The sequence below is a fragment of the Aythya marila genome, assembly GCF_965140915.1.
Source record: "Aythya marila genome assembly, chromosome: 1".
NCBI lineage: Eukaryota > Metazoa > Chordata > Aves > Anseriformes > Anatidae > Aythya > Aythya marila.
Window position 1 is genome coordinate 132,021,656 of NC_139042.1, and position 12,352 is coordinate 132,034,007.

Here is a 12,352-nt window from a genome sequence, read left to right on the forward strand (position 1 = left end):
TGGAGCTGAGCAAGCAGAGGCTACCTGAATGAGCTGGAGCAACACAGTAAAAGTGGTTCTGTTAAGAGGAACAGGTATTGCTGAGGTCCTGGTGCCCGCACCACACACTGGAGAGATTTCATTTCAGGTTAGCTCTGGTGGAGTCGTGTGGAACAGATGCCCATTACCAGGTGCAGTACATTATGCAATTTCACATGCAACTTGAGGTTTCCACACAACATGAGTGAAGTTCTCACACAGCCTGACCACTCCAGGATGCGAACCAAGATGCAGCAAGGGTACTGGGTATCTTCATTTTGAAACCGCACACCTGGCATTAGTCAAAACCAAGGTTACACCCTCAGTGCCTAGCAGAATGGAGGTCTGCTTACACAATTCACCATAGTGGTAAGAGTTAACTATTTTTGTGCTACTTTTTACTTGCATGTGTGCCTGTTCATCGCCCTGCCCACACGGCGGAGCAGATGACCCCCAAAAAGGTGTCACCCAACCAAAATCATGCCAAGTTTCCCACTGAGCGCTTTCTGCCGCACCTGCCCTCCCTTCACCCAGCAGCCGTTGGCCCCTGACCGCTCCCCATCCGCCCCGCCGCCATCTCGTGAGAACCGCCCCGCCGGGCGGGGGGGGGCGTGAGATGGCGGCGGGGCGGGGAAGGGGGGGTAAAATGGCGGCGGGGCTGGCTCTGCTGAGGCGGTGCCAGTGAAGGGCGGAGGGGGAGCTTGGCGGGGCGCTGGAGAGCCCGCCCTCGGGCCGGCGGGGCAGGGCCGGGCCGGGCCGGGCCGTTCCGTTCCGTTGTGTTCTGTTACGCCTCACCTTAGCTCACCTCTCGCATGCCGCCAGGGCCGGGGGCGCTGTGGAGCCGGGCACGGGGCCGCCCGTCATGGCAGAGGCAGGAGCGGGGAGCGCCGAGGGGGCCGATGAGGAGCGGCGGGCTGGCGAAGGTGGCGGGGGGCGGCTGCTGTGGGCGCGGGCAGGTGTGGGGCGGGGGGGGGGGGGTGCCGCCCGCGGGGTGCGACCTGTCGTGGCTGTCCGTCTGCCCGCCTGTCGGTGGGACCCCGTGAGTGGGGCAGGGAGGGGGCTCTGTCCTGCGTGCGCTGGCCCCGAGTATGCTCCGGGCTGTGCCATCTCACTTCTTCCCGTGTCTTTAGTTCTGTCTTGGGGTTGGATTTGGGTGATCTTTTAAGGTCCCTTCCAGCCCGAGCCGTTCTCTGCTTGGCGTGTAGCTGAGGTGTGCAGGGGTGGATGCAGCGGCGGCGGGCTGTGTGTGTCCATAGGAGCCCCGAGCACAGCGTCCACACTGCACTTCACTTTGTTCAAGCTACAGATGTGGCATCATGCTGATGTGACGTGGGCAGCAAAGGTTTCTCTATGTTTGACTTAGTACGCTGTTTCTGATACGCAATTAGCACCTCATATGCTAGGATGACTTTTTGGCAGGCAAATGTAATTTAGTACTCTAAGTGTAGTGATTTTTGGCTCCTGCATTCACATGCCTATGCCTGTATAGTGAACAAGGATTGATGTTCCTATTCATAATCTTAAGTTTCTGGCACAAAAAAAAGGCAAGTTGTAAACCAGCTGCAGCTGCTTGTGCTCCCCCCGCCTTGAAAACGGGTGTGTTGCTTCCTCTTCTGGGGATTTGAGAAACAGAAGTGAAGAAATATCTCCTAAATCATCGTTGCAGTTCTGTTTAGTTAGCACTGATTCTTCTAGGTTTAGTTGTTTTAACACGTATTGGGTTGTATGTGTTTTAAGATAGATGGGGATCCTGGTTGTCTAGAAGAAACAGGCATTTTTCTGTCTCTCTGTTGTTGGGCTGTTCAAATACAAGTATAATTTTGTAGAAAGTAATTAGTGTTTGAAAACAAAGTGTTTCTTATTTCACACGGTTTTTGCAGCATGTAAAGTCGTGTTTAAAACAAGCTGTTATTGTTTCTATGTGATGGATGGGAACAAAATAATAAAAATAAAGAAAGCCCGTTGTGGTCATTTCCATTTACAAATGGGAAGGTAATGAAGCACAGGCTTTTATGTTTTACTGTGGAAGAAACCCTCCTCCCTGGCTTTGTTGTTATTCAATGTTTATACTTGTTCTTTTAACGGATTTGGAAGAAATGGAGTCTTTTTCTATCAACTTTTTAAAAGATAAAAGTATCTTCATTTGTGGGGAGTAGATTCATACTGGTCAGCTTCTTAGTTGTTTTTTTTTTTTTTTCACTCAAATGTACACATTAATGTTAGTATACTTGCACATTATTAAAGACAAACTCTAAACTGGACAGTTAACATCAGTTCAGAATCATCTTCACTGTAAAAATAAAACCACTTTGTGTGTGACTGGAAAATGAATCAATATGCATACACTGTTGAAAATTCCCTATCGGGCTCCAGGCTTGATGGGGTCAGCCTTTTCTTGCAAGTTTTTGATTCAAGAAAAACCAGGTATACTCAATTCCCTTAGCAGTATATGATCGGAGAGTGTTTTTGGTTTGTTTTGTTCCCCACCTGGTAATGAACTGAGATATATGAGACTATCAGTTTCTATCAGTGACCTGATTTGAGCCTGGAAGTGACAAGGAAAGCAGGGTAATCTTTCAAGGGCTTGTCTGGTATCTTTTCATTAGGTAGTTACAGTCATACTTTTTAATAAACTAATAGGTTTGGGCACATTGGTGTCTGAGATCCATTAAGTGAATATTGTATTTAATTAGTTGTGATTCTTGAGTATTTTTTTCTGAATGGTGAAAATAAATGAGCGTAGACACAGAAAGTAATCAGTGACCTATATTAATATTTGGTTTAAATTTATATACTTTGGGATATTAAAATTTTTATTTTCAGCATTTTGTGATAATAAAAACAAATCCAGTGTTCTTAAGCCAACCTGTAAGAGTTTTTCTGTTTACTGAAGTATGCATCTTTTTCCTGTTTATGCATGCTTATGAAGTGTGACACTAAAAAAAAACAAACAAACAAACAAACAAAAAACAAAAACAAACAAAAAAAAAAAAAAAACACCTGTTTTAGACAATACCTTCCTGGTATTTTCATAACTTACCCCTGATGAAAACAGTTGCCCCAGCTTTAAAGGAAGGTATACTGTGGGCTGTTGTACTGTAAGTAGTTTGAAGATGGTTTTCACGGCCTGTTTTAAAGCTGTAAACCCCAGAATATTTAATACAACTCTCACCCCTATTTAGAAAATATGGTTGCCTGCTTCATATGTGTTCAGACGTGCAGGACCTGTAAAATGATGCATATCATGGTGCCTGTAACTTTCTTCCTCATACAGCATAAAGTACTATAGATATATAGAATACGTGTACAGTTTTTCTCATTCTGTAGTAAAAACATGGAGTAAGAATTCATTAGAATGGTTTTAGAAAGAACAGTTTTGTAGTAAAGTAAAGCTATTCGAAACTAATTGAATCAATAGCTATCTTGTGTGAGTATGCACCAGTGCATGTACAGCTAGTTACATTTGTAATTGCTTGGGAAACCAGAGACTTCTTAAATCTTCAAACAAAAATTTTGAGCGTGTCTTAAGCATTGTGAAACTTAAGAATCCAGCTGGCATCTTGGGTAGTACCTCAGTTTAGAAAATGTAGGTTGCTTAGGTACCTTTGTGTGTTCATGCCTCTGCTTATCTTTATGACTACACTCATAAGAGCTTCAGGCTGAGACCCTTATATCAAGTATGTACTTGGAGGCTATATGTGTGTGTTGGTGTTTAGGTTCAGAGCAACAGCATTATTCTGAAGTGAATTCTTAGTCATCCTCACTTACTGCTCTGCAGCTTTGATATAAATGAAGTAGACCTCTTTCAGAAGAACCTAAGCTAGAATGGTATTGTAGGAAGATTAATGCCACTCCAGGAGCATACCAAATGTACTCCAACTCCGGATGTAAAGAACTGAACCAAGGGTTGGTTCTCAGACATCTTTAAAACATGCATTTTAAGGATTCTTGTTCCAATGAACCAGATTGAATGGGATTTAACATAAGCTCCCTGGACTACTAAAAAACTAGAAGTGGGGACTTCTGTAACCACCTGCTTAGCTCTGCTGGCCTGTTGCTGCTCTGCTGTAGTACTGTACTTACTAATAGACAGCCTAGTAGCTCATGTGAGTAGATCCCAATTTCAGTAAGTAATCTAGCAAGTAAGGACCACTTATGTGCCACCTTAACTACATGCACTTCTAACACGATTTTGAGTTCTTGAAAGCTGTCAAAGCTTGGAATTCCTTAAGCAGCTGCTGAGCTGTGACATGGAGAATAATAGTTCAGCGTTGTATCTTCTGAGGACAAATGCATACAGAATGCCACCCAAAAGGTTGCTTTGTTTTTGTTTTTTGAAAGGTACTTGCTCATTGATATCTTACTTCAAATATGTTTTACTGCAATATCCCAGTAGATGGATTTAGATGTTGTTTTTTAGTTGCTTAAAAAAAAACACAAAACAACACCTCTAAATGAGGGGGCAGATTAAGAGGTTTTTTTATTATTTATTAATATCTACATTACTTGTATTTTTCTGCTTATGTTTGGAGTGTCTATATTTATCTTGTATATTTTGATGATTCTAAGAAGTGACAAATGTGTTCTAATATTAAATGAATATTTCAGGAGAGCTTATGGGGAGTAAATCTATCGCTAGCCAAAAGCTGAACTTTGACAGGGAGGTGAGTGGATCATGAAATGGCAGTAAGGCATAATTAAGGCCATAATTCTGAAAAATTGTCTGGGATTTGTTGCATGTGACTCTACCAGGTGCTCTCTGTGGTTGTTGTATTGCAGCAGCTGCATGAGAGGTCTGTAGCCATCTTGGGTGGGATTCACCTTGCTTATCTGCAGATGTCAGTGGAGCAGATAGCAGCATCAGAGCTAGCTACTTTCTTCTTTGTATAATTACCAAAGGGAAGGAGGTAGGCACTCACAGGCTGCATTTCATCCAACCAACTATGGGAATCTATTTTAGATTGAGATGAATCACCCTAGAAATGTTAAATTTCATCTAACCAACTGTATGAGCCTATTTTAGGTTGATATGAATCACCCTAGAAATGTCTGCTACTCTCCAAGAGGCCCTAGAATGGTTAGTTCAGATGTGGACATAACTGTTTGCTTGGAGGCATCGCACCTTTTATGGCTGGTGGAGTTTGGCCATAAGCCTTTCCTAATAGCCTGTGTTTGTTTAGGAATTGGAAACCTTAAAACTGCTAGTGGTACAGACGGCTCAGAAATGTGGCATCTGTTTAGAAAATACTATTGTCAGTAATTAGAAACATGTAGAAACGAGTCTTGTTTTTTAATACATTGCATGGGATTCACACAGAACAATTACTGAATGTATTTTTTGCACAACTGTATAAATTTATAACCATTCTTTAAATGTTAGGTTTTGCCTGATTAATTCTAATATGTTTAGTGAGAAGGTACAATTTTTCATGTGATATGTTTGTACAGGCTTTTTTTTTTTTTTTTTCATAGAGACAATACTTATAACGCTGTTTTTTGTTTCTAATATTACATTTGACTGTCCTGATGTACATACCTCATATGCTTCTTTAATATTTTTAAGATAAGTATATGTGCTTAATACTGAGAACCAAGCAGATCATAAATAGTGCCTTGAAAACATATGTCTATTTGCTCAGTCAACAGTATGCCAGGGCCTTAGTAAAAGTGTGAAATTATTAATAGCATTAGTTAAAAAAAAAAAAAAAAAAGTCAATTTGAATTTTGTTAGTTTTGCAATCCAAGCTACTGTAAATTATAGCCTTTGGAGGAGCAAAACAAAATGTATCTAGTTGAACTAAACTGTTTCACGCACTCTTTTCAAAAGTAACTAATGATTTTAGTCATCCAGGAAAATAGATTTGTAATAAAGATGGTCTTTGTGGGTTCATGAAGCAAGAGTGGGAGCCATTTAGTTTCGCTTCATGTGTTCCTAGAAATGCTTGGTTTTAATGGTATGAAACCGTTCACAGAAAAGGAAAATATAAGATGTCCCTCAGCTGCACAAACAAAAGGTAGGAATCCAGCTAGGAACCTCCTATTGTAGAAACACACCTTATTTATTGGATCCTTTATCCATCTCTCCCAACGTGGTACAGGCAGAGTGAAGAAGTCTCTTATCGCAGAGTGCAGAAGATAAAGGCATTCTTCAGGGGGAGACCTTGGAATCACCTAGTCTCATAGTGAGAGCTATTACAGAAAGCCCGAAGGGATTATTTTAAAGCGCTTTTACTGATTTCTTAAAGCTGACCTAGCTTTATGAACTGTTTCTGTCTGCTTCTTGTTCAGTGAGTAGTAGGTATTAAAAATACTTGTTCTTGTCTGTGAAATTTTAAGTATTTAGCTTTCTACTGCATTTGGTAGTTCTGAAGTTTTAATTGATTTCCCTATTTGTTTTCTGTTTTTTTTTTTTTTTTTGATAATTTTAAATACGTAAGAGTATGTGCTGCATGCTGTACATGGCAAGAATTAATACAAATTCTTAATATTATCTATCTCCTGAAGATATAGCTAGATGGTATTTAATATGGCATTTCATTTAAGATGTCACTGTGATAGTAAGGATTCAGCCTATCACCTGAATATTTCGATGTAGAAGTTCTAATAAATTGTTACTCATAAACTAAACATTCTGTTTTATCTTTTTTAAGAAAAAAAGTTAGGAGATGGGTTCAGTGTTCAGAACTTAGTGCCAGAGTGTCAGGACAAATTGTAGTTATTTTGATAATATGAAGGATAAATTGGAAAAGCTGTAAATAACACACAGATTCCTTTTTGTTTCTTTAAAAGGAAGTGGTTTAGGAAGCAGGCTGGCCATCTGTGTGCAAAGGAGCATTTAGGTCAGTGGGTCTGTTCTGTCCTGCCTTGTTAAAGGATGAAAGGATTTGTTGTGCTGAAAGCATTCTTGTCTTTGGTACATTTAGGTTTCTGTTTAGTAAATACTCGTATGAATATGCATGAAGAGTGATTGTTACTTCAAAAACCTCGTTTAATGATTGCAGACTGCTGTTAAAGAAGTAAAACTACGCCCTATGAATAAGAAGTTCCTTTGGAATTGTTTTTGTTTGGTTTTATAATTGCAGAAATTTGTAGCAGAAATAACAAGTGAAACTATAAAGTGATGATTAATCAAAAAATATGTATTTATAACTTATTTTAAAATAATTTTAGTATCCCTAGTTTGAATGTATTGTGTGCTTGAAGTAACTACCTCTTTCTGTTGTAGATGCCCAAAGACTGTTACTTTTTTCAGAAGTGTTGATTGATTTTCTGTGTTCCCACCACTTACTTTTCTTTGGAACTTCCTATGTGGCTTAATGAGTTAAAGAGATTTCTAAAATAAAACGGGCTGACTCTATATAGTCTGACTTGGTAGAGAGAGGATTAGTGGAAGACCAGGCAATGTTCTTCAAGTATTAGTCTATTTTCATTTAACTCTCTAGAGTAATATTCCAACAGAAAATGAGGACCTAGGAGGTAATTTTTCTGGTGAAAGATGTATTTATACCCAAGAGGGGAAAAAAGCATAAGCTGTGCTTCATTCATTTTACAGACAGCACAGATGCTTTAAAAAAAAAAAAAAACACTCTTAATAAAGTATCCAGATTTTCTTCATGCTGGATTTTGAAAGTACCTATTTGTTTTTTGCCTCCTGCAAAAGTAGGAGATACTTGCTTTGTAGAATTAATCCTTTCTTGTTTCTAGTTGTATGATGCTGGATAGTTTCCTCACTAACATGGGAAGCCTAAAGGATTGCCTGCATTGCTGAAACAAAGTTAGCTCTATTTCTTTAAGTATCAGCTGGGTAATTCTTTGTAATAACTTTGCACTGAGATAGGGAATAAAAAGTGCATTAGTGCTTAGGTTCCTTGAGAGTACGTTCCTTTACCAGTAGGTTGCTAGGATTATTTTGGCTTGTGACTTTTTTTTTCTGTCTGAGGAAGAAAGCTGTTTTCCTTGATAGGAGAATTTTCAAGGGATCTCTGAGATATGTGACATGCTTTCAAGACTCTCTTGGCCTATGCGATTGATGTTATGAATAACTATAGATTTTATGTCAGAAACATAGCAAATCTTTTTTTGGGATGCTCAGCTTGTTTAAAAAACATAGCTTATTTTATTTTGTTTAAATTGAATGTAGAGTTAATATTTGGATCTGCTAGCTAATGCTGCATCTTGTGGAGCAAGATGCTTGAGGTGCTGGGAGATTTAACTGTAGTCTGTGGAAACTGAGGAAAAAGGTATATTTTACATTGCATTAGTCTATTGAGTAAGTTGTGGAGGTCTTTATAGGACTGTGGAAAAATGATGTGCAGTTTTCTGTACATAGGTTGTAGCAGTGTAACTTGGTTTTTGTCTCAGGTGTAAATCACCTACAAATGTGGGTTTTGGTTTTTTTTTCTTTTCTACAAATGAAAGTCAGAATGAATGCATGATGATGTAGCTTGCAATGAATGCTGAGCTTTTTTTCTTCATTTATAGATAATTTCTCAATAGATGGAAGCCCGTGCATTACTTCTGGAGTCTCAAGCCTCATGAATCCAATAACTAAGTCTGTTACTGCTTCTTTCAATGCTTCTGTGGCTGAGATTCCAAGGAAGCGCAAAGGAAGTGATTCTGATAACCAGTAAGTAAATTGATTGTTTGTGTCTCCACATAAATAAAGGAAAGAGGATTAGAAAGTTACTGTGTCATAGAAATAACAAATGAGCATCTCAAATTTATTACAACTATTTATTTCAGTTCTTCTAAATGTGTTGACAGTTCTGATCACTTAAAACTCAAAAAATAGAATCCTTGAATCCAGGTGATATACGTGTATGTGGGTTTCTGTAATGTGTCTTTCTGTCCTGAAGTGTCTGGTAATGTGTCTTTAATAATGAAACTTCAATCCTGACACTTTTTTCTTTTTCTGCTTGCAGCAAATTATTAAATAGCTTGAAGTCTCAGAAGTGCACCTTTTGAATATCATTTTTAATCTCTTTGATATAGAATTGCAGAATCAGAACTGCTGCTTCAGTGAACAGGGCAGCCATTTATATAAATATCCAGAGAGAACTGTGACCTAAAAATGAGTACCTTCCTGAAGTAGTACTCAGTTTCTTTAAGTGCACCGATACTATTAGCTGTTTTCTCCAGTTTTATAACAGCCAAACAGTTACCAGTTAACCAAACAATTGTTTACACAAAACAAAAACTGCAATTTCAAGTCCTTTGTTCAAAGTTACATTTATCAGCTAGAAGTAAGTCAGCATGCAGATCTACTGCATTATAAGCATCTCTCTGTTACAAGTGTGGAAAATCCACTTTAAAAGGGTGGGGATTGTAGGAAATTTACATATATTTGTGATTATTAAAGCAATTCTCTTTAAACCGTGCTTTTTCCATATATAGGCCAGTGATCTACAGAATGTAGCCATACTGTGGATGTTGATGTAATTATCAACTCGCAGCTTCGTGTCTATTGAGAAGATCTCTGAAAACTCCAGAAAGACAATAGCTTCTGAAAGAAGTCTCCATTGTTTGTTTGTTTGTTTGTTTTTCTGTACTATTAGTTGATTTTACATGTTTAATGAAAATGCTGGTTATTCAATAGTGTTTCCCTGAAGTTTGGATCTGTTTCTGATTTCATAAAACTTCTGTCAGAAAAACCAAGTGCAAGCTGAAAAAGTATCATTTTATAAGTACTAACAATCCGTTTGTAAAAACTAATATTCTTGCTGAGAATGAGTGAATAATCAAGTGGGATTTCCACACTTTTTTTTTCTGCAGCATTAAGTATATCAAGTCATCTTGCGTTTCAAAGTACATTCAGCTCACTTCATTACCTGTTTTGTAGGGATACGGTTGAAGTTGATGGTGATCCTCAGAAAAGGTACTCTTTGTAAATGAATCCATTTCTGTTTTCAGTGTTCTGTCACACTTTCCCATTTGTCTAGCTAAGCTGAGTTGTTTGCCTTAAGGAATGCTTGTCTAAGGATATGTATTTGTGTTGCGAAAGGTGTAGCTAATTAGTGGGGTGGATAGATCCATTCAGTGGTAAAGTTTTCTACTGTTTCTTTCAAAAATGACACTAACGAGCTCATATATTTACCAGACTTATTCATGTTGAAATTAAGATACAAATAGGAAAGAAAAGAGTAACTGTTAAATAAGGCCAAGGAGGTGAAGGGAATATCTCATGCTCCTCTAGGATTGGCACATCTAAAAATGTTTTTCAATTTTTTTCATCCTTCACAGTGTGCTTTTTAAAATATAACTACCACATACATGTTAAAATAATGTTGTTATGAGATGACAAGCCAACATTAGTATTGGCTGTGCGGTATAAATAAAGCCTATGTGTGTATTATGGAGTAGTTATTAGTTACATTATTACTTTGTGATTTCTTTCTCTGCACCTCAATACCTTACTTAGAATGTATATGTTTATATGTAGCTGTCCAGTATTCTATTTTATCCTTATAGTCAATATTTGGTGCATGATTTATTTGGTAGTATTAAAACCTTCTGAGCATAAATTATTTTTTTTTGTGGATTTTTCCATTGTGCTCGTGATGGAAATATAAAAGAGAATTATCTTTATTCAAATATTTAAGACCCTCACTTCATTTTTAGAAGAAATAAGGAATTATGATTAATAAATCAAATAATAGATGAAAAGGTGGTGGCAATTAATTTGAATAATAACAATCCTGTTCTTGCTGGTACAAATTAAGGACACCTACATTAGAGCCATGAGGTAGACTTTCACTCTGTGTTCAAGATAGTCTTAACCTAGCTATTTATATTAATAACAGCACATCTGTTAGGACAGAGGCTATATAAATCCATCGAAGGCTGTGACTGGTTGCTTGAACAGCAAACTTGTTCAAGTTTCTTCCCTAAGTGAAGCTTCTGAGGGAAGAGATACAGTCAAGACTCTGCATGCTGCATTGCAGGTGATCTGGCTGTACTTTCTCTTCACCTCTTATGGTCAGGTAAGGTAACTTCTACAGTATCAAGGAATCATCTAGGTTGCAAAAGACCTTCAAGATTACCAAGGCCAACCATCAACCTGGCCTGTTGAGTACCATCCCTGACCTGTGTCCCTTATTGCCACATCTATGTCTCTTCAGGGATGGTGACTCCACCACTTCCTGGGCAGCCCATTCCAATGCTTCACCACCCTTTCTCTGAAGAAATTTCTCCTAATATACAATCTAAATCTCCCCTGCTGCAACTTGAAACTATTCCCTTGTGTCCTATTGCTTGTCATCTGAGAGGAGAGACTGCCAGCCTCCTTTCAGATAGTTGTAGAAAACAGTGAGGTTTCCCCTCAGCCTCCTTTTCTTCAGACTAAACAACTTGTTCCCTCAGCTGTTTGTTATGAGTTCTGTGTTCTAGTCCCTTCTCTGCACAACGCTCAAGCAACTCAATATCCTTCTTGCAATGAAAGGCCCAAAACTGAACACAGTATTTGAGGTTTGGTCTCACCAGTTCTAAGCACAGAGGGATGATCACTTTTGTAGGCCTGCTAACCACACTATTTCAGATGCAAAGCCGATACCGTTGGCCCTCTTGGCCACTGGAGTACACTGCTGGCTTGTGTTCAGATGGCTGTCAAGCTAGCACCCCCAAGGGCCCTTTCTGCTGGGTGGCTTTCTAGCCACTCATCCCCAAGACTATGTTGCTGCATGAGATTTTTATAGCCCAAACGCAGAACCTGGCACTTCTTAGTCTTGTTGAATGTTGTGTGATTGGACTCAGCCCATTGATCTAGTCTATCCAGATTCCTATGCAAAACTTTTTTACCCTCAAACAGATAGACAGAACTGTCAAACTTGATATTGTCTGCAAGCTTACAGAAGGTGTTCTTAATCCCCTTGTCCAGATCATTTTTATCAATGTTAAACAAGGCTTGCCCCAATACTGTGCCATGGGGAATGCTACTGGTGACTGGCTGCTATCTGGGTCAGACTAGTCCTAGTCACCAGTCACTAGGACTCTCTGAGCCTGGCTGTACAGGCAGTTCTTCACACAGCAGTGTAAGCCTGTCCAAGCCTTGAGCATTCAGGTTTTTCCAGGAGGAATGTGTGGGAATGTGTCAAGTTCTTTACTGAAATCCAGGTAAACAGCGTGTATAGCCTCTCTGTCATCCTTACTGCAGAAGGAGATCAGGTCAGTAAGGCAGGATCTGTACTCCATGAACACATGATGGTTGCATCTGCTTGCTTGATTTTTTTGTGTGCTGTGAGATGACATTCAAGATGATCTGCTCCATGACCTTCCCTGGTACCGGGGTCAGACTGATAGGCCTGTGATTCCTGGGATTCCCCGTAGACTTGTGAATGAT

The 12,352-nt window shown here is 39.2% G+C and overlaps 1 protein-coding gene across 13 annotated transcripts in view; it reads left to right on the forward strand.

The window, feature by feature from the left end:
- The first annotated feature begins 756 nt into the window (after positions 1–756).
- BMAL2 (basic helix-loop-helix ARNT like 2) overlaps positions 757–12,352 on the forward strand; it is a 55,576-nt gene continuing 43,980 nt past the window's right edge. For 7 of the 13 annotated variants that reach the window (XR_014319051.1, XR_014319052.1, XM_082779016.1 and 4 more), the window contains exons 1-3: positions 779–941; positions 8,500–8,644; positions 9,857–9,892. Coding sequence is in view for 11 of the 13 variants with exons in the window: in XM_082779016.1 (XP_082635142.1) it covers positions 881–941; positions 8,500–8,644; positions 9,857–9,892 (242 nt within the window). In the remaining 2 variants the exon portion in view is untranslated. Of the gene's footprint in view, positions 942–1,086; positions 1,361–8,499; positions 8,645–9,789; positions 9,893–12,352 lie in introns of those variants that run through there. The other 6 variants (XM_082779017.1, XM_082779018.1, XM_082779020.1 and 3 more) reach the window with 5 other exon arrangements.